An 18,459-nucleotide genomic window follows, 5' to 3' on the forward strand; every position below is an offset into this window, starting at 1 on the left:
CAGTTGTTGTTCGCTGATGATACAGCGCTGGTGGCTGATTCATGTGAGAAAATGCAGAAGCTGGTGACTGAGTTTGGAAAAGTGTGTGGAAGAAGAAAGTTAAGAGTAAATGTGAATAAGAGCAAGGTTATTAGGTACAGTAGGGTTGAGGGTCAAGTCAATTGGGAGGTGAGTTTGAATGGAGAAAAACTGGAGGAAGTGAAGTGTTTTAGATATCTGGGAGTGGATCTGGCAGCGGATGGAACCATGGAAGCGGAAGTGGATCATAGGGTGGGGGAGGGGGCGAAAATCCTGGGGGCCTTGAAGAATGTGTGGAAGTCGAGAACATTATCTCGGAAAGCAAAAATGGGTATGTTTGAAGGAATAGTGGTTCCAACAATGTTGTATGGTTGCGAGGCATGGGCTATGGATAGAGTTGTGCGCAGGAGGATGGATGTGCTGGAAATGAGATGTTTGAGGACAATGTGTGGTGTGAGGTGGTTTGATCGAGTGAGTAACGTAAGGGTAAGAGAGATGTGTGGAAATAAAAAGAGCGTGGTTGAGAGAGCAGAAGAGGGTGTTTTGAAGTGGTTTGGGCACATGGAAAGGATGAGTGAGGAAAGATTGACCAAGAGGATATATGTGTCGGAGGTGGAGGGAACAAGGAGAAGAGGGAGACCAAATTGGAGGTGGAAAGATGGAGTGAAAAAGATTTTGTGTGATCGGGGCCTGAACATGCAGGAGGGTGAAAGGAGGGCAAGGAATAGAGTGAATTGGAGCGATGTGGTATACCGGGGTTGACGTGCTGTCAGTGGATTGAAGCAAGGCATGTGAAGCGTCTGGGGTAAACCATGGAAAGCTGTGTAGGTATGTATGTTTGCGTGTGTGGACGTATGTATATACATGTGTATGGGGGGGGGGTTGGGCCATTTCTTTCATCTGTTTCCTTGCGCTACCTCGCAAACACGGGAGACAGCGACAAAGTATAATAATAAAAATATATATATATATATACATATATATATATATATATATATATATATATATATATATATATATATATATATATAATGTGTATATATGTATGTGTCTGTGTATGTGTATGTGTATGTGTATATATATATATATATATATATATATGTATATATATATATATATATATATATATATATATATATATATATATATATATATATATATATATATCCCTGGGGATAGGGGAGAAAGAATACTTCCCACGTATTCCCTGCATGTCGTAGAAGGCGACTAAAAGGGGAGGGAGTGGGGGCTGGAAATCCTCCCCTCTCATTTTTTTTTTAATTTTCCAAAAGAAGGAACAGAGAACGAGGCCAGGTGAGGATATTCCCTCAGGGGCCCAATCCTCTGTTCTTAACGCTACCTTGCTAACGCGGGAAATGGCGGATAGTTTGAAAGAATAGAAAAAAAGATATATCTATTGTTTATTTATATTTATTATACTTTGTCACTGTCTCCCACGTTAGCGAGGTAGCCCAAGGAAACAGACGAAAGAATGGCCTAACCCACCCACATGCACATGTATATACATACACATCCACACATGTACATATACATACCTATACATCTCAACCACATAACATTGTTGGAACCACTATTCCTTCAAATATACTCATTTTTGCTTTCTGAGATAATGTTCTCGCCTTCCACACATTTTCCAGTGCTCCCAGAACTTTCGCCCCCTCCCTCACCCTATGACTCACTTCTGCTTCCATGGTTCCATCTGCTGCCAAATCCACTCCCAGATATCTAAAACACTTTACTTCCTCCAGTTTTTCTCTATTCAAACTTACCTCCCAATTGACTTGTCCCTCAACCCTTCTGTACCTAATAACCTTGCTCTTATTCACATTTACTCTCAGCTTTCTTCTTTCACACACTTTACCAAACTCAGTCACCAGCTTCTGCAGTTTCTCACCCAAATCAGCCACCAGCATTGTATCATCAGTGAACAACGACTGACTCACTTCCCAAACTCTCTCATCCACAACAGACTGCATACTTGCCCCTCTCTCCAAAACTCTTGCATTCACCTTTCTAACAACCCCATCCATAAACAAATTAAACAACCATGGAGACATCACACACCCCTGCCGCAAACCTACATTCACTGAGAACCATCACTTTCCTCTCTTCCTACTCGCACACATGCCTTACATCCTCGATAAAAACTTTTCACTGCTTCTAACAATTTGCCTCCCACACCATATATTCTTAATACCTTCCACAGAGCATCTCTATCAACTCTTATCATATGCCTTCTCCAGGTCCATAAATGCTACATACAAATCCATTTCCTTTTCTAAGTATTTCTCACATACATTCTTCAAAGGCAAACACCTGATCCACACATCCTCTACCACTTCAGAAACCACATTGCTCTTCCTCAATCTGATGTTCTGTACATACCTTCACCCTCTCAGTCAATACCCTCCCAAATAATTTTCCAGGAATACTCAACAAACTTATACCTCTGTAATTTGAGCACTCACTTTTATCCCCTTTGCCTTTGTACAATGGCACTATGCAAGCATTCAGCCAATCCTCAGGCACCTCACCATGAATCATATATACATTAAATAACCTTACCAACCAGTCAACAACACAGTCACCCCCTTTTTTAATAAATTCCACTGCAAAACCATCCAAACCCTCTGCCTTGCTGGCTTTCATCTTCTGCAAAGCTTTTATTACCTCTTCTCTGTTTACCAAATTAGTCTCCCTAACCCTCTCACTTTGCACACCACCTCGACCAAAACACCCTATATCTGCCACCATCATGAAACGCATTCAACAGACCTTCAAAATACTCACTCAAATCCATTTGCTTTTCTAAGTATTTTTTCACATACATTCTTCAAAGCAAACACCTGATCCACACATCCTCTACCACTTCTGAAACCACACTGCTCTTCCCCAATCTGATGCTCTGTACATGTCTATATATATATATATATATATATATATATATATATATATATATATATATATATATATATATATATGTCTCCATGGTTGTTTAATTTGTTTATGGATGGGGTTGTTAGGGAGGTAAATGCAGGAGTTTTGGAAAGAGGGGCAAGTATGAAGTCTGTTGGGGATGAGAGAGCTTGGGAAGTGAGTCAGTTGTTGTTCGCTGATGATACAGCACTGGTGGCTGATTCATGTGAGAAACTGCAGAAGCTGGTGACTGAGTTTGGTAAAGTGTGTGAAAGAAGAAAGTTAAGAGTAAATGTGAATAAGAGCAAGGTTATTAGGTACAGTAGGGTTGAGGGTCAAGTCAATTGGGAGGTAAGTTTGAATGGAGAAAAACTGGAGGAAGTAAAGTGTTTTAGATATCTGGGAGTGGATCTGGCAGCAGATGGAACCATGGAAGCGGAAGTGGATCATAGGGTGGGGGAGGGGGCGAAAATCCTGGGAGCCTTGAAGAATGTGTGGAAGTCGAGAACATTATCTCAGAAAGCAAAAATGGGTATGTTTGAAGGAACATATGTTGTATGGTTGCGAGGCGTGGGCTATGGATAGAGTTGTGCGCAGGAGGGTGGATGTGCTGGAAACGAGATGTTTGAGGACAATGTGTAGTGTGAGTTGGTTCGATCGAGTAAGTAACGTATGGGTAAGAGAGACGTGTGGAAATAAAAAGAGCGTGGTTGAGAGAGCAGAAGAGGGTGTTTTGAAATGGTTTGGGCACATGGAGAGAATGAGTGAGGAAAGATTGACCAAGAGGATATATGTGTCGGAGGTGAAGGGAACGAGAAGTGGGAGACCAAATTGGAGGTGGAAAGATGGAGTGAAAAAGATTTTGTGAGATCGGGGCCTGAACATGCAGGAGGGTGAAAGGAGGGCAAGGAATAGAGTGAATTGGATCGATGTGGTATACCGGGGTTGACGTGCTGTCAGTGGATTGAATCAGGGTATGTGAAGCGTCTGGGGTAAACCATGGAACGCTGCGTAAGTATGTATATTTGCGTGTGTGGACGTATGTATATACATGTGTATGGGGGTGGGTTGGGCCATTTCTTTCGTCTATTTCCTTGCGCTACCTCGCAAACGCGGGAGACAGCGACAAAGCAAAAAAAAAAAAAAAAAATATATATATATATATATATATATATATATATATATATATATATATATATATGCTCTGTGGAAGGTATTAAGAATATATGGTGTGGGAGGCAAGTTGTTAGAAGCAGTGAAAAGTTTTTATCGAGGATGTAAGGCATGTGTACGTGTAGGAAGAGAGGAAAGTGATTGGTTCTCAGTGAATGTAGGTTTGCGGCAGGGGTGTGTGATGTCTCCATGGTTGTTTAATTTGTTTATGGATGGGGTTGTTAGGGAGGTGAATGCAAGAGTTTTGGAAAGAGGGGTAAGTATGAAGTCTGTTGGGGATGAGAGAGCTTGGGAAGTGAGTCAGTTGTTGTTCGCTGATGATACAGCGCTGGTGGCTGATTCGTGTGAGAAACTGCAGAAGCTGGTGACTGAGTTTGGTAAAGTGTGTGAAAGAAGAAAGTTAAGAGTAAATGTGAATAAGAGCAAGGTTATTAGGTACAGTAGGGTTGAGGGTCAATTCAATTGGGAGGTGAGTTTGAATGGAGAAAAACTGGAGGAAGTGAAGTGTTTTAGATATCTGGGAGTGGATCTGGCAGCGGATGGAACCATGGAAGCGGAAGTGGATCATAGGGTGGGGGAGGGGGCGAAAATTCTGAGAGCCTTGAAGAATGTGTGGGAGTCGAGAACATTATCTCGGAAAGCAAAAATGGGTATGTTTGAAGGAATAGTGGTTCCAACAATGTTGTATGGTTGCGAGGCGTGGACTATGGATAGAGTTGTGCGCAGGAGGATGGATGTGCTGGAAATGAGATGTTTGAGGACAATGTGTGGTGTGAGGTGGTTTGATCGAGTAAGTAACGTAAGGGTAAGAGAGATGTGTGGAAATAAAAAGAGCGTGGTTGAGAGAGCAGAAGAGGGTGTTTTGAAATGATCTGGTCACATGGAGAGAATGAGTGAGGAAAGATTGACCAAGAGGATATATGTGTCGGAGGTGGAGGGAACGAGGAGAAGAGGGACACCAAATTGGAGGTGGAAAGATGGAGTGAAAAAGATTTTGTGTGATTGGGGCCTGAACATACAGGAGGGTGAAAGGAGGGCAAAGAATAGAGTGAATTGGAGCGATGCGGTATACTGGGGTTGACGTTCTGTCAGTGGATTGAATCAAGGCATGTGTATGGGGGTGGGTTGGGCCATTTCTTTCGTCTGTTTCCTTGCGCTACCGCGCAAACGCGGGAGACAGCGGCAAAAAAAAAAAAAAAATATATATATATACATATATATATATATATATATATATATATATATATATATATATATACATATATATTTTTTTTTTTTCATACTATTCGCTATTTCCCGCGATAGCGAGGTAGCGTTAAGAACAGAGGACTGGGCCTTTGAGGGAATATCCTCACCTGGACCTCTTCTCTGTTCCTTCTTTTGGAAAATTAAAAAAAAAAAAAAAAACGAGAGGGGAGGATTTCCAGCCCCCCGCTCCTTTCCCTTTTAGTCGCCTTCTACGACACGCAGGGAATACATGGGAGGTATTCTTTTTCCCCATCCCCAGGGAAATATATATATATATATATATATATATATATATATATATATATATATATATATATATATATATGTACACATATACATATATATATTTTTTTTTTTATACTTTGTCGCTGTCTCCCGCGTTTGCGAGGTAGCGCAAGGAAACAGACGAAAGAAATGGCCCAACCCCCCCCATACACATGTATATACATACGTCCACACACGCAAATATACATACCTACACAGCTTTCCATGGTTTACCCCAGACGCTTCACATGCCTTGATTCAATCCACTGACAGCACGTCAACCCCGGTATACCACATCGCTCCAATTCACTCTATTCCTTGCCCTCCTTTCACCCTCCTGCATGTTCAGGACCCGATCACATAAAATCTTTTTCACTCCATCTTTCCACCTCCAATTTGGTCTCCCTCTTCTCCTCGTTCCCTCCACCTCCGACACATATATCCTCTTGGTCAATCTTTCCTCACTCATTCTCTCCATGAGCCCAAACCACTTCAAAACACCCTCTTCTGCTCTCTCAACCACGCTCTTTTTATTTCCACACATCTCTCTTACCCTTACGTTACTCACTCGATCAAACCACCTCACACCACACATTGTCCTCAAACATCTCATTTCCAGCACATCCATCCTCCTGCGCACAACTCTATCCATAGCCCACGCCTCGCAACCATACAACATTGTTGGAACCACTATTCCTTCATACATACCCATTTTTGCTTTCCGAGATAATGTTCTCGACTTCCACACATTCTTCAAGGCCCCCAGAATATTCGCCCCCTCCCCCACCCTATATATATATATATATATATATATATATATATATATATGTATATATATATTTTTTTTTTTTTATACTTTGTCGCTGTCTCCCGCGTTTGCGAGGTAGCGCAAGGAAACAGACGAAAGAAATGGCCCAACCCCCCCCATACACATGTATATACATACGTCCACACACGCAAATATACATACCTACACAGCTTTCCATGGTTTACCCCAGACGCTTCACATGCCTTGATTCAATCCACTGACAGCATGTCAACCCCGGTATACCACATCGCTCCAATTCACTCTATTCCTTGCCCTCCTTTCACCCTCCTGCATGTTCAGGCCCCGATCACACAAAATCTTTTTCACTCCATCTTTCCACCTCCAATTTGGTCTCCCTCTTCTCCTCGTTCCCTCCACCTCCGACACATATATCCTCTTGGTCAATCTTTCCTCACTCATTCTCTCCATGTGCCCAAACCACTTCAAAACACCCTCTTCTGCTCTCTCAACCACGCTCTTTTTATTTCCACACATCTCTCTTACCCTTACGTTACTCACTCGATCAAACCACCTCACACCACACATTGTCCTCAAACATCTCATTTCCAGCACATCCATCCTCCTGCGCACAACTCTATCCATAGCCCACGCCTCGCAACCATACAACATTGTTGGAACCACTATTCCTTCAAACATACCCATTTTTGCTTTCCGAGATAATGTTCTCGACTTCCACACATTCTTCAAGGCCCCCAGGATTTTCGCCCCCTCCCCCACCCTATGATCCACTTCCGCTTCCATGTTTCCATCCGCTGCCGGATCCACTCCCAGATATCTAAAACACTTCACTTCCTCCAGTTTTTCTCCATTCATATATATATATATATATATATATATATATATATATTTTTTTTTTGCCGGTCTCCCGCATTTGCGAGGTAGCGCAAGGAAACAGACGAAAGAAATGGCCCAACCCACCCCCATACACATGCCTTGTATGTGTACGTGTAGGAAGAGAGGAAAGTGATTGGTTCTCGGTGAATGTACATTTGCGGCAGGGGTGTGTGATGTCTCCATGGTTGTTTAATTTGTTTATGGATGGGGTTGTTAGGGAGGTAAATGCAAGAGTTTTGGAAAGAGGGGCAAGTATGAAGTCTGTTGGGGCTGAGAGAGCTTGGGAAGTGTCAGTTGTTGTTCGCTGATGATACAGCGCTGGTGGCTGATTCATGTGAGAAACTGCAGAAGCTGGTGACTGAGTTTGGTAAAGTGTGTGAAAGAAGAAAGTTAAGAGTAAATGTGAATAAGAGCAAGGTTATTAGGTACAGTAGGGTTGAGGGTCAAGTCAATTGGGAGGTGAGTTTGAATGGAGAAAAACTGGAGGAAGTGAAGTGTTTTAGATATCTGGGAGTGGATCTGGCAGCGGATGGAACCATGGAAGCGGAAGTGGATCATAGGGTGGGGGAGGGGGCGAAAATTCTGGGGGCCTTGAAGAATGTGTGGAAGTCGAGAACATTATCTCGGAAAGCAAAAATGGGTATGTTTGAAGGAATAGTGGTTCCAACAATGTTGTATGGTTGCGAGGTGTGGGCTATGGATAGAGTTGTGCGCAGGAGGATGGATGTGCTGGAAATGAGATGTTTGAGGACAATGTGTAGTGTGAGGTGGTTTGATCGAGTGAGTAACGTAAGGGTAAGAGAGATGTGTGGAAATAAAAAGAGCGTGGTTGAGAGAGCAGAAGAGGGTGTTTTGAAGTGGTTTGGGCACATGGAGAGAATGAGTGAGGAAAGATTGACCAAGAGGATATATGTGTCGGAGGTGGAGGGAACGAGGAGAAGAGGGAGACCAAATTGGAGGTGGAAAGATGGAGTGAAAAAGATTTTGTGTGATCGGGGCCTGAACATGCAGGAGGGTGAAAGGAGGGCAAGGAATAGAGTGAATTGGAGCGATGTGGTATACCGGGGTTGACGTGCTGTCAGTGGATTGAATCAAGGCATGTGAAGCGTCTGGGGTAAACCATGGAAAGGTGTGTAGGTATGTATATTTGCGTGTGTGGACGTATGTATATACATGTGTATGGGGGGGGTTGGGCCATTTCTTTCATCTGTTTCCTTGCGCTACCTCGCAAACGCGGGAGACAGCGACAAAGTATAATAATAATAATAATAATAATATATATATGTATATATATATATATATATATATATATATATATATATATATATATATATATATATATATATATATATTTTCATACTATTCACTATTTCCCGCATTAGTGAGGTAGCGTTAAGAACAGAGGACTGAGCCTTTGAGGGAATATCCTTACTTGGCCCCCTTCTCTGTTCCTTGTTTAGGAAAATTAAAAACGAGAGGGGAGGATTTCCAGCCTGCCGCCCCCAAACATATATATATGAGACAGCGACAAAGCAAAAAAAATAAAAAAAATAAAAATATATATATATCTATTTATTTTTTTATTCATTTTGCTTTGTCGCTGTCTCCTGCGTTTGCGAGGTAGCGCAAGGAAACAGACGAAAGAAATGGCCCAACCCACCCCCATACACATGTATATACAAACACGTCCACACACGCAAAAATACATACCTATACATCTCAATGTACACATATATATATATACACACACAGACACATACATATATACCCATGCACAATTCACACTGTCTGCCTTTATTCATTTCCATCGCCACCTCGCCACACATGGAATAACATCCCCCTCCCCCCCTCATGTGTGCGAGGTAGCGCTAGGAAAAGACAACAAAGGCCCCATTCATTCACACTCAGTCTCTAGCTGTCATGCAAAAATGCCCGAAACCACAGCTCCCTTTCCACATCCAGGCCCCACACTACTTTCCATGGTTTACCCCAGACGCTTCACATGCCCTGATTTGATCCACTGACAGCACGTCAACCCCAGTATACCACATCGATCCATTTCACTCCATATATATATATATATATATATATATACATGTACAAATTAATACTTGCTTGCCTTCATTCACTCCTGATGCTACCCTGCCCCACAGGAAACAGCATTGCTATCCCCTGCTTTAGCAAGATAGCACCAGGAAAACAGACAAAAAAGGTCACATGTGTAATGCACCGAAACCACAACTCTCTATCCACATCCATGCCTTACAGACCTTTCCATTGTATAACCAACACATTTCACATGCTCTGTTTCAGTACACTGACAGCATGTCGATCCCAGTATACCACATCATTCCTATTCCAGTATACCACATCATTCCTATTCATTCTGTTTCTTGCACGCCTCTCATCCCCTGTATGTTCAGGCCCTGATTGCTCAAAATCTTTTTCACTCCATCCTTCCACCTCCGATTTGGTCTCCTGATTCTCCTTGTTCCCTCCACTCTGACACATATATTCTCTTTGTCAACCTTTCCTAACTCATTCTTTCCAAACCATTTCAACACATCCTCTTCGGCTTTCTCAGCCACTCTCTCTTACCCTTTCATTACTTACTTGATCAAACAAGCTCACAGTACATATTGTCCTCAAACATTTCATTTCCAATACATCCACCCTCCTCGAAACATCCCTTTCTTTCTATTTCTTTCTTAAGGCTCCAGTTAGGGAAAAAATTCCACATCAAGGCCAGGCCTCAACTGAAATATTGAGAGAATGATGAAAGAGAAAAAGAAAAGACAAGGAAAAATATCTAAAAATTTTGGAGGCTGTTGGTAGGCAGTCAACGATTAGAGAGGTATATTACCAGTACTACCCACCTGGGTATTGGTAGGGTTAAAAACATCTGCTTAGGGAGCCAGCACTATAGTTAGTGGTTGTCAAGTTGCACTCCTCTGACCCAGGTAGCTGTCTTTTCTTTCTGCCTCACTAACATGTGGACTACTGCCATTCTGTCCACAAATATGCGCTCTATTCTTGTCATATGTAACATTTTACAACCTTAACTCATGCAGCTCATTCTTCATAACTCCAGATTTTCCTGTGGCGAGCACTATGTGCTAGCCCTGCCTTTTAGCAAAATGGTAGGAGCATTAGAGAGAAGTAGGTAGGAAAATTTAGAAAGGAGCATTAGGTAGGAACATTAGGCAGAAGCAGTAAGTAGGAGTATTAAACAAAAGTAGTCATTAGGATCACTGGGTAGGATCCTCTGCAAACACTGTGCTAGACTTGCCCTCTGCAATTGGCTTGTTAAGGGTGAAGCACAAAAAGCTAAGAAGCAGTACTGGAGTTCTTTAGATATGGATAGCATGTTACCGTGGCCACCCCTTTGAAGGAGTTCTAATTGAAACAGGCATCAGAGATACAGAAAGATAGATAGATGGAACTGATAAACCTGTCTCTTGAAATGAGCCTGGTCATAGTTAATGAGAAAAACATGAGAGGGTAGAGAGTTCCAAAACTTTGATGTAACAGGAAAGAAGCAGTTATCAAAACGACCCACCCTTCAGCTGTCAATGGCCACACAGTAATCACATGATGCAGCAGCTTGCCGAGCATTGTGTGGTCTACCTATAGTGGTGGTGGCACACAAGCAGCCAGCTCACTGGAGCAAAAACCAAAGTAATACTTATAGAAGAGGGAAAGCGAACCAACACTGCAGCGTAGGGAAAGGTCAAGTTTGGAAGATAGCCTTGGAATGTTTAAAGGCAGACTGGTTTCGACTCAGCTCTGTCAAGTAAGGACACAGAGCTGGAACCACCCAAGAGTACCCTTCTTAGGGATGGGATGTATTAATGCATGCTTCCAAGGAGAAGAAATTTTTTTGGTTTTTAAACAGAAACAGAATAGACAAGCAAGCAAAGGTGCAAGTTCTGAGGCACACTCCTTCAGTACAAAGGGATAGAAGCCAACAGGACCATAAACCTTGCTTGTGTCCAGAGAGAGAAGCACTTTTCAGACAGTCTGAAAAGATATTATGGGGAGGTGCATAGGATTAGTCAGTGGACCATCAGGGGGTGATGGAACATTAGAGTCATCCAAGGTGGAGTTAGAGGAGAAACAGGAACCAAGGATAGTTGCTTTGTCTACAGCAGAAACAGATATAGCACCTTCAGAATGAAAAAGTGAAGGAAAGGTTGAGTGACAGAAGTTGTTAGAGATGGCCTTAGATAGAGAACAGAAGACCTTATCAGTGGATGATGAGGTGAGATTATTGTAATTCCTTCAAATAAAGGAACTCCTTGCCTCATAGACTATGTGCTTGCAGTGATTAAGGGCAGTGACAGAAGCTGAATGGGAGCCAGAGAATGGAGAGTTTTTCCAAGCCCAATATGCCCGATCCCTTGCCTGAATGGCATCAGAACAGGAACAGTTGAACCAAATGACTCGAAGAAGAGGTTGTCTTAGAGGAAGAGAGGATAAATGCTTTCACTCCCACTAGAATAACCTTTCCTATGCATTTGGCAGAGACAGAAGCATCACCAATGAAGAGACAGTAATTTACCAAAGGAAAGTCAAAAGTCATTCCAGTCAGTTTTGTTAAGGTGCCATCAGGATAGATACATTTATGAAGGTGTGATAAGATGAACCAATTGGGGGTGAGATTGTGTACTTAGAGCAGGATGGACTAGATATGAAAAACAAATCCAAAATATCAGGAGAGTGGTAACAGTGGTCAGGAATATGGGTAGGGTGGAAGATAATTTGCTCTAAGTCAATGAGAATGGAGAACATTCATCAACTAATATTCTCCCACCAACACCAGCTTGGTGAGAGCATGAAGGAAAACTGACCACTTCCAAGTAGTGCAACAAGGTGCCAAACCCTTTAAATGTTTGTCTCTGCTGCCAATAACGAAAAAGAATCAGTTTCAAGCTCTGAATGAAGTTCAGGGTATTGACCTTAGGAGTAAGGCTCGTCGGCAACTCTATACTCCGAGGTCAACTGGGGGAATTCTGTGTCAGGAACCCTGCACACTGTAAATATTTTTGCCTTCCAGGTGCCTGGGTAGATGATGTTGCCAATGATGTAGACATCTGTGGAGTTACTAATGATAACCAATTCATTATCTGTCATACTAACAATGTACTGAAGAATAGGTCAGAGAACCTGCTGAAGAAATATTGCCCGCTTCTTCAGTGTTTCCGTAACAAAACTAATAATATATGACTTTAGAAATAATGTAACTTGCAGCCTTTAAGTTAAATTGCATTAGTCAACCTATGGTCGACCATAAATTCTTTACTAAAATTCTAATTTAGGCATTTACCTGCAGTATAAGTCAACTCCCGAACAATGAATCAGCCAGTGTTAAGGCAACTCTCTAACACTGAATCAGCCAGTGTTAAGGCTATACCATTTTCATCAAACCTTTCCAAAAATTCTAGCAGTTAAACATTAAGGAACCATTATTTAGAGGGTAGCAGTTGGTAGGCAGCCACTGACCAGGGAGGTATATTACCAGTACTACCCCGCTAGGCATTGGGACATTAGTGATAGCTGTGTAGTGAGTTAGTAGTTCAGTTGTTGTCAAATCACACTCCTCTGTCACAGGTAGCTGTCTATTCTTTCTTCCTCACCCATATGTAGACTGCTGGTATTCTGTCCACAAACATACAATCTCTCCTTTTCACGAATAACACTTGACAACACGTAACTAACAAAACTCATTCTTCACAACTAGATTTTTCCTGCAGTAAGCGCTTTGTGCTATCCCTGCCTTCTGGCAAAACAGTAAGAGCAATACATAGCAGTAGTAGTAGGTAGGAAAGTTAGGACCTTTAGATAGAAACATTAAGTAGAAGTAGCAGATAGAAGCATTAGCTGGGGACATTTGGAAGTTGTAGACTGTAATATTAGGCAAGAATATTAGGTAGACACATTAGGTGGTAGCAGTTGGTAGGGCATTGAGTACGAGCCTCAGAAAACACTGCGCTAACTAGAGTTGCCCTCTGCCAGTGGCCTGTTAAGGGTGAGGCAATAATGGCTAAGAAGTGACAATGGAGTTCAACAGTTATGGAGACTCTTTTGCAATGGCAAACCCAATGAGGGAGTTCCCAAAGGGAACGGACATCAGATATATAGACAGATACATAAACAAATAGAAAGAACCATTATTTCAACTATAGTGCCACTGTACAAAGGCAAAGGGGATTAAAGGTGAGTGTTCAAAGTACAGAGGCATACGTTTGTTGAGTATTCCTGGGAAAATAAATGGAAGGGTATTGACTGAGAGGGGGAAGGCATGTACAGAGCATCAAACTGGAGAGGAGCAGTGTAGTTTCAGAAGTGGTAGAGGATGTGTGGATCAGGTGTATGCTTTGAAGAATATATGTGAGAAATACTTGGAAAAACAGATGGATTTGTATGTAGCATTTATGGATCTGGAGAAGGCATATAATAGGGTTGATAGAGATGCTTTAAAGAAGGTCTTAAGAGTATACAGTAAGGGAGGTAAGTTGCTAGAAACAGTGAAAGGTTTTTACCAAGGATGTAAGGCATGTGTACGATTAGGAACAGAGGAGAGTGACTGGTTCCCAGTGAACGTCAGTTTCCAGCAGGGGTGTGTTATGTCCCCATGGTTGTTTAATTTGTATATGGATGGGGTGGTTAGGGAGGTAAATGGAAGAGTTTTGGAAAGGAGGGCTTGTATGCAGTCTTTGTGGATGAGAGGGCCTGGGAAGTGAGTCAGATGTTCACCGATGATACAACTCTGGTGGCTGGTTCGGGTTAGAAACAGCAGAGGGTGGTGAATGAGTTTGGAAAAGCATGTGAAAGGAGAAAGTTGAGGGTTATTAGGTTCAGTAGGGATGAGGGACAAGTTAATTGGGATGTAAGTTTGAATGGAGAAAAATTGGAGGAAGTGAAGTGTTTTAGATATCTGGGAATGGACTTAGCAGTACATGGAACCATGGAAGTGAGTCACAGGGTGGGGGAGGGTGCGAAGGTTCTGGAAGCAATGTGTGGAAGAATTGAATGTTATCCCAGAGAGCGAAAATGGGTATGTTTGAGGGAATAGTAGTTCCAACAATGTTATATGGTTGTGAGGCATGGGCTATGGATAGGGTTGTACAGAAGAGGGTGGCTGTGTTGTAAATGAAATGTTTGAGGATAATTTGTGATGTGAGGTGGTTTGATCAAGTAAGTAATGAAAGAGTAAGAGATGTGTGGTAGAAATAGAAAAAGCATGGTTGAGAGAGCAGAAGAGGGTGTGTTGAGATGGTTTGGACATATGGAGAGAATGAGTGAGGAAAGATTGACCAAGAGGATATGTGTGTCAGAGGTGGAGGGAACAAGGAGAAGTGGGAGACCAAATTGGAGGTGGAAGGATGGAGTGAAAAAGATTTAGAGTGAGCAGGGCCTGAACATACAGGAGGGTGAGAGGCGTGCAAGGAATAGGGTGAATTGGAATGATGTGGTATACTGGGGTCGACATGGTGTCAATGGACTGAACCAAGGCATGTGAAACATCTGAGGCAAACCATGGGAAAGTCTGTGGGGCCTGGATGTGAATAGGAAGGTGTGGTTTTGCTGCATTACACATGACAGCCAGAGACTGAGTGTGAACGAATGCAGCCTTTTTTGTCCGTTTTCCAAGAAAGAGTGGATGTAACAGGAATATTAAGCATGTTCATTGAAACAAGAGGTGGAGCTATAAAACCATAAAAGGAGAGAGGAAAGTTGTGAGGAATTTTTGAGATAGATGGGCAGAAACTAGGTCTCGGAGGCATCTACCTGTCTATAGCTCTGATTTACGTTCTCTCTAGGAACTCCCATAAGGTGGTGGCCACAGCAAAAGTCTCCACTTATCTGTCCTTACATGCCTTCCTCGCATACACCATTCTATACATTTTTCCACCATCATCTACCCTACTGAGCTATCCAGTCTAAGTCGGAGTTTAACAAAGTTGTGTCAAGACGAGATGCAGATGGTGACAGAAGAGGGAGCAGAAGTGAAGCATGTGGCGGAATGAAGTGTTGAGTCACCAGTATATGAGTGCACCTGGATATTTGTAGAGAAGAGGAAACTTTATGAAAATGAGAAAAAGCGTAGGAGACAGGACAGAAGCTTGAGGGACACAGCTGTTGATATGAAAAGCGGGGAGAGGATAATCTATGAACAACAAAGAAGATTGATCAGCAAAAAGGAAACTAGACATGAGGGAGCAAAATGGGGGAGGGAAGCCAAAAGAGGGGAGCTTTGAGATGAGACCCAGATACCACACCCTGTCAAAAGCTTTGGACATGTCAAGGACAACTACACAGGATTCCCAAAATCTTTCAGGGATAATGACCAGAAATTAGTAAGAGAGAAAAGAATGCTACCAGTGGATCTCGCCTTACAAAAACCATACTGGTGATCAGAGAGAAGACTGTGGTATTCAAGATGTCTGAGGATATATATGAGTTGAAAAGGATACAAAGACTTTGGAAATGGTAGATATCAATGCAACTGGACGATAGTTAGAGTGCTTAGAATGGGCATCCTTCTTAGGGATGGGATGTAACAACACAAGCTTCGAAGAAGGAAAAGTTCTGTTTTAAAAAATGCAACAGGCAAGCAAGCACAGGTGCAAGTTCAAAGGTACTCTCTTTCAGTAAATGAGGATGGATGCCATTAGGACCATAAGCCTTGCTTGTGTCCAGAGAGAGAAGCACCTTTCAGACAGTTTGTAAACAGATAACTGGAAGGGGCATAGGATTAGAAAGAGGAGCATCTGGGGTGAAGGAATGTTTGAGTCTTCCAAGGTAGAGTCAGAGGAGAAACAGGAACCATGGAGAGTTAATCTGTCTATGAAAGAGATAGCTATAATTCCATCAAAATGAAAAAGTGAAGAAAAGCTAGAGCAACGGAAGTTATTAGAGATGCCCTTAGCTAAAGACCAGAAAGACCTATCAGTGGACTGTATCACTCTACCCCTTTGAAACACCCTACATTCAATACTGTTACATATAACATGAAAGTATCAACTATGTATACCACATATCCCTTCATTATACCTCCCATTCCTGAAAACAAAATTTATGTTTATTTATTTTGCTTTGTCGCTGTCTCCTACGTTAGCGAGGTAGCGCAAGGAAACAGACGAAAGAATGGCCCAACCCACCCACATACACATGTATATACATACACATCCACACACCCGAATATACTTACCTATACATCTCAGCGAATACATATATATACACACACAGACATATACATATATACACATGTACATAATTCATACTGTCTGCCTTTATTCATTCCCATCACCACCCCACCACACATGAAATAAAAACCCCCTTCCCCCCCTCAAGTGTGCGAGGTAGCGCTAGGAAAAGACAACAAAGGCCACATTTGTTCACACTCATTCTCTAGCTGTCATGTAATAATGCACCGAAACCACAGCTCCCTTTCCACATCCAGGCCCCACAGAGCTTTCCATGGTTTACCCCAGACACTTCACATGCCTTGGTTCAATCCATTGATAGCATGTCGACCCCGGTATACCACATCATTCCAATTCACCCTATTCCTTGCACGCCTTTCACCCTCCTGCATGTTCAGGCCCCGATCACTCAAAATCTTTTTCACTCCATCCTTCCACTTCCAATTTGGTCACCCACTTCTCCTTGTTCCCTCCACCTCTGACACATATATCCTCTTGGTCAATCTTTCCTCACTCATTCTCTCCATGTGACCAAACCATTTCAAAACACCCTCTTCTGCTCTCTCAACCACACTCTTTTTATTACCACAATTCCCTCTTACCCTATTATTACTTACTCGATCAAACCACCTCACACCACACATTGTCCTCAAACATCTCATTTCCAGCACATCCACCCTCTCTGCACAACTCTATCTATAGCCCACGCCTCACAACCATATAACATTGTTGGAACCACTATTCCTTCAAACATACTCATTTTTGCTTTCCGAGATAATGTTCTCGACTTCCACACATTCTTTAACGGACTCAGAACTTTCGCCCCCTCCCCTACCCTATGATTCACTTCCGCTTCCATGGTTCCATCTGCTGCCAAATCCACTCCCAGATATCTAAAACAATTCACTTCCTCCAGTTTTTCTCCATTCAAACTTACCTCCCAATTGAATTGTCCGTCAACCCTACTGTACCTAATAACCTTGCTCTTATTCACATTTACTCTCAGCTTTCTTCTTTCACACACTTTACCAAACTCAGTCACCACCTTCTGCAGTTTCTCACATGAATCAGCCAACAGCGCTGTATCATCAGCGAACAACAACTGACTCACTTCCTAAGCTCTCTCATCCACAATAGACTGCATACTTACATCTCTTTCCAAAACTCTTTCATTCACCTCCCTAACAACCCCATCCATAAACAAATTATACAGCCATGACACAAATTATTAATCAATTTGAATACTTCTGTTGGAAAGCTCAGTTACCTGAACTAGTCCAGGAATAAGAGTAGACTTGCAAAGTTAAGCCAAGTGCTTATAGCAAACATCAAAAGTGATTAACCCATGCAAGTTTCATGAATAAAATCACTTATCCAAAACTGAGTCATCAATAATAATTCAGATGAATGAATACGTTACCCTTCTAAATCCCTTCAGTAAGAGAAGGTTTCTCAAGGCAAGTCACCTGTACAGATCATTTAAGTGAATGATGACAGAGGATAAACTAAAACCACCAGTTCCTCAAAAGCTTATGTCAGTGGGTAAATTACCTGCACTACTCCCATGAGTAACAGTAAACATCTCAGTGTAAGGCTCATATCTATGGTCCTCAAGAGATCTTCAAGCTGCTGCCTGAAGAAAGCTGCATCTTCTGGGTAAGTCTTCACACCCATGGGGGCAAAGCAAAGCTCTAGTATGGAACTCAAAATCTCAGGAAGGAGAGACTGCTGAATGCTAACTCCCAATGACTCATGCTGTTGAAGGAGGTGAAAGACTTCAAGTTACAATCTTCTTACATCAACTCCTTTCAAACATTCCAACTGGCAAAATCTGTGAGTCACTGGTTCCTGGAGAGGTTAAATCTGAGTATCTCAATCTTATCTAACCTATTTAGGTGTGTTAAATGCAACTGTGGAAGTACTAATGCCTAGATATCAGAAAGATTG

General features: G+C 42.2%; 1 protein-coding gene across 2 annotated transcripts in view; it reads right to left on the reverse strand.

Moving 5' to 3' along the window:
- The window catches only part of Tango6 (transport and golgi organization 6), a 180,905-nt gene that overhangs the window by 63,931 nt on the left and 98,515 nt on the right, over window positions 1-18,459 (reverse strand). The window contains exon 5 of one of the 2 annotated variants that reach the window (XM_071667770.1): window positions 18,064-18,267. The exons of the other annotated variant lie outside the window; for it this stretch is intronic. Coding sequence (XP_071523871.1) covers window positions 18,064-18,267 — 204 coding nt within the window. The remainder of the gene's footprint in view (window positions 1-18,063; window positions 18,268-18,459) is intronic. 2 annotated transcript variants of the gene reach the window in all.

Source organism: Panulirus ornatus, chromosome 12 (assembly GCF_036320965.1).
Source record: "Panulirus ornatus isolate Po-2019 chromosome 12, ASM3632096v1, whole genome shotgun sequence".
In the NCBI taxonomy this organism is placed as follows: domain Eukaryota; kingdom Metazoa; phylum Arthropoda; class Malacostraca; order Decapoda; family Palinuridae; genus Panulirus; species Panulirus ornatus.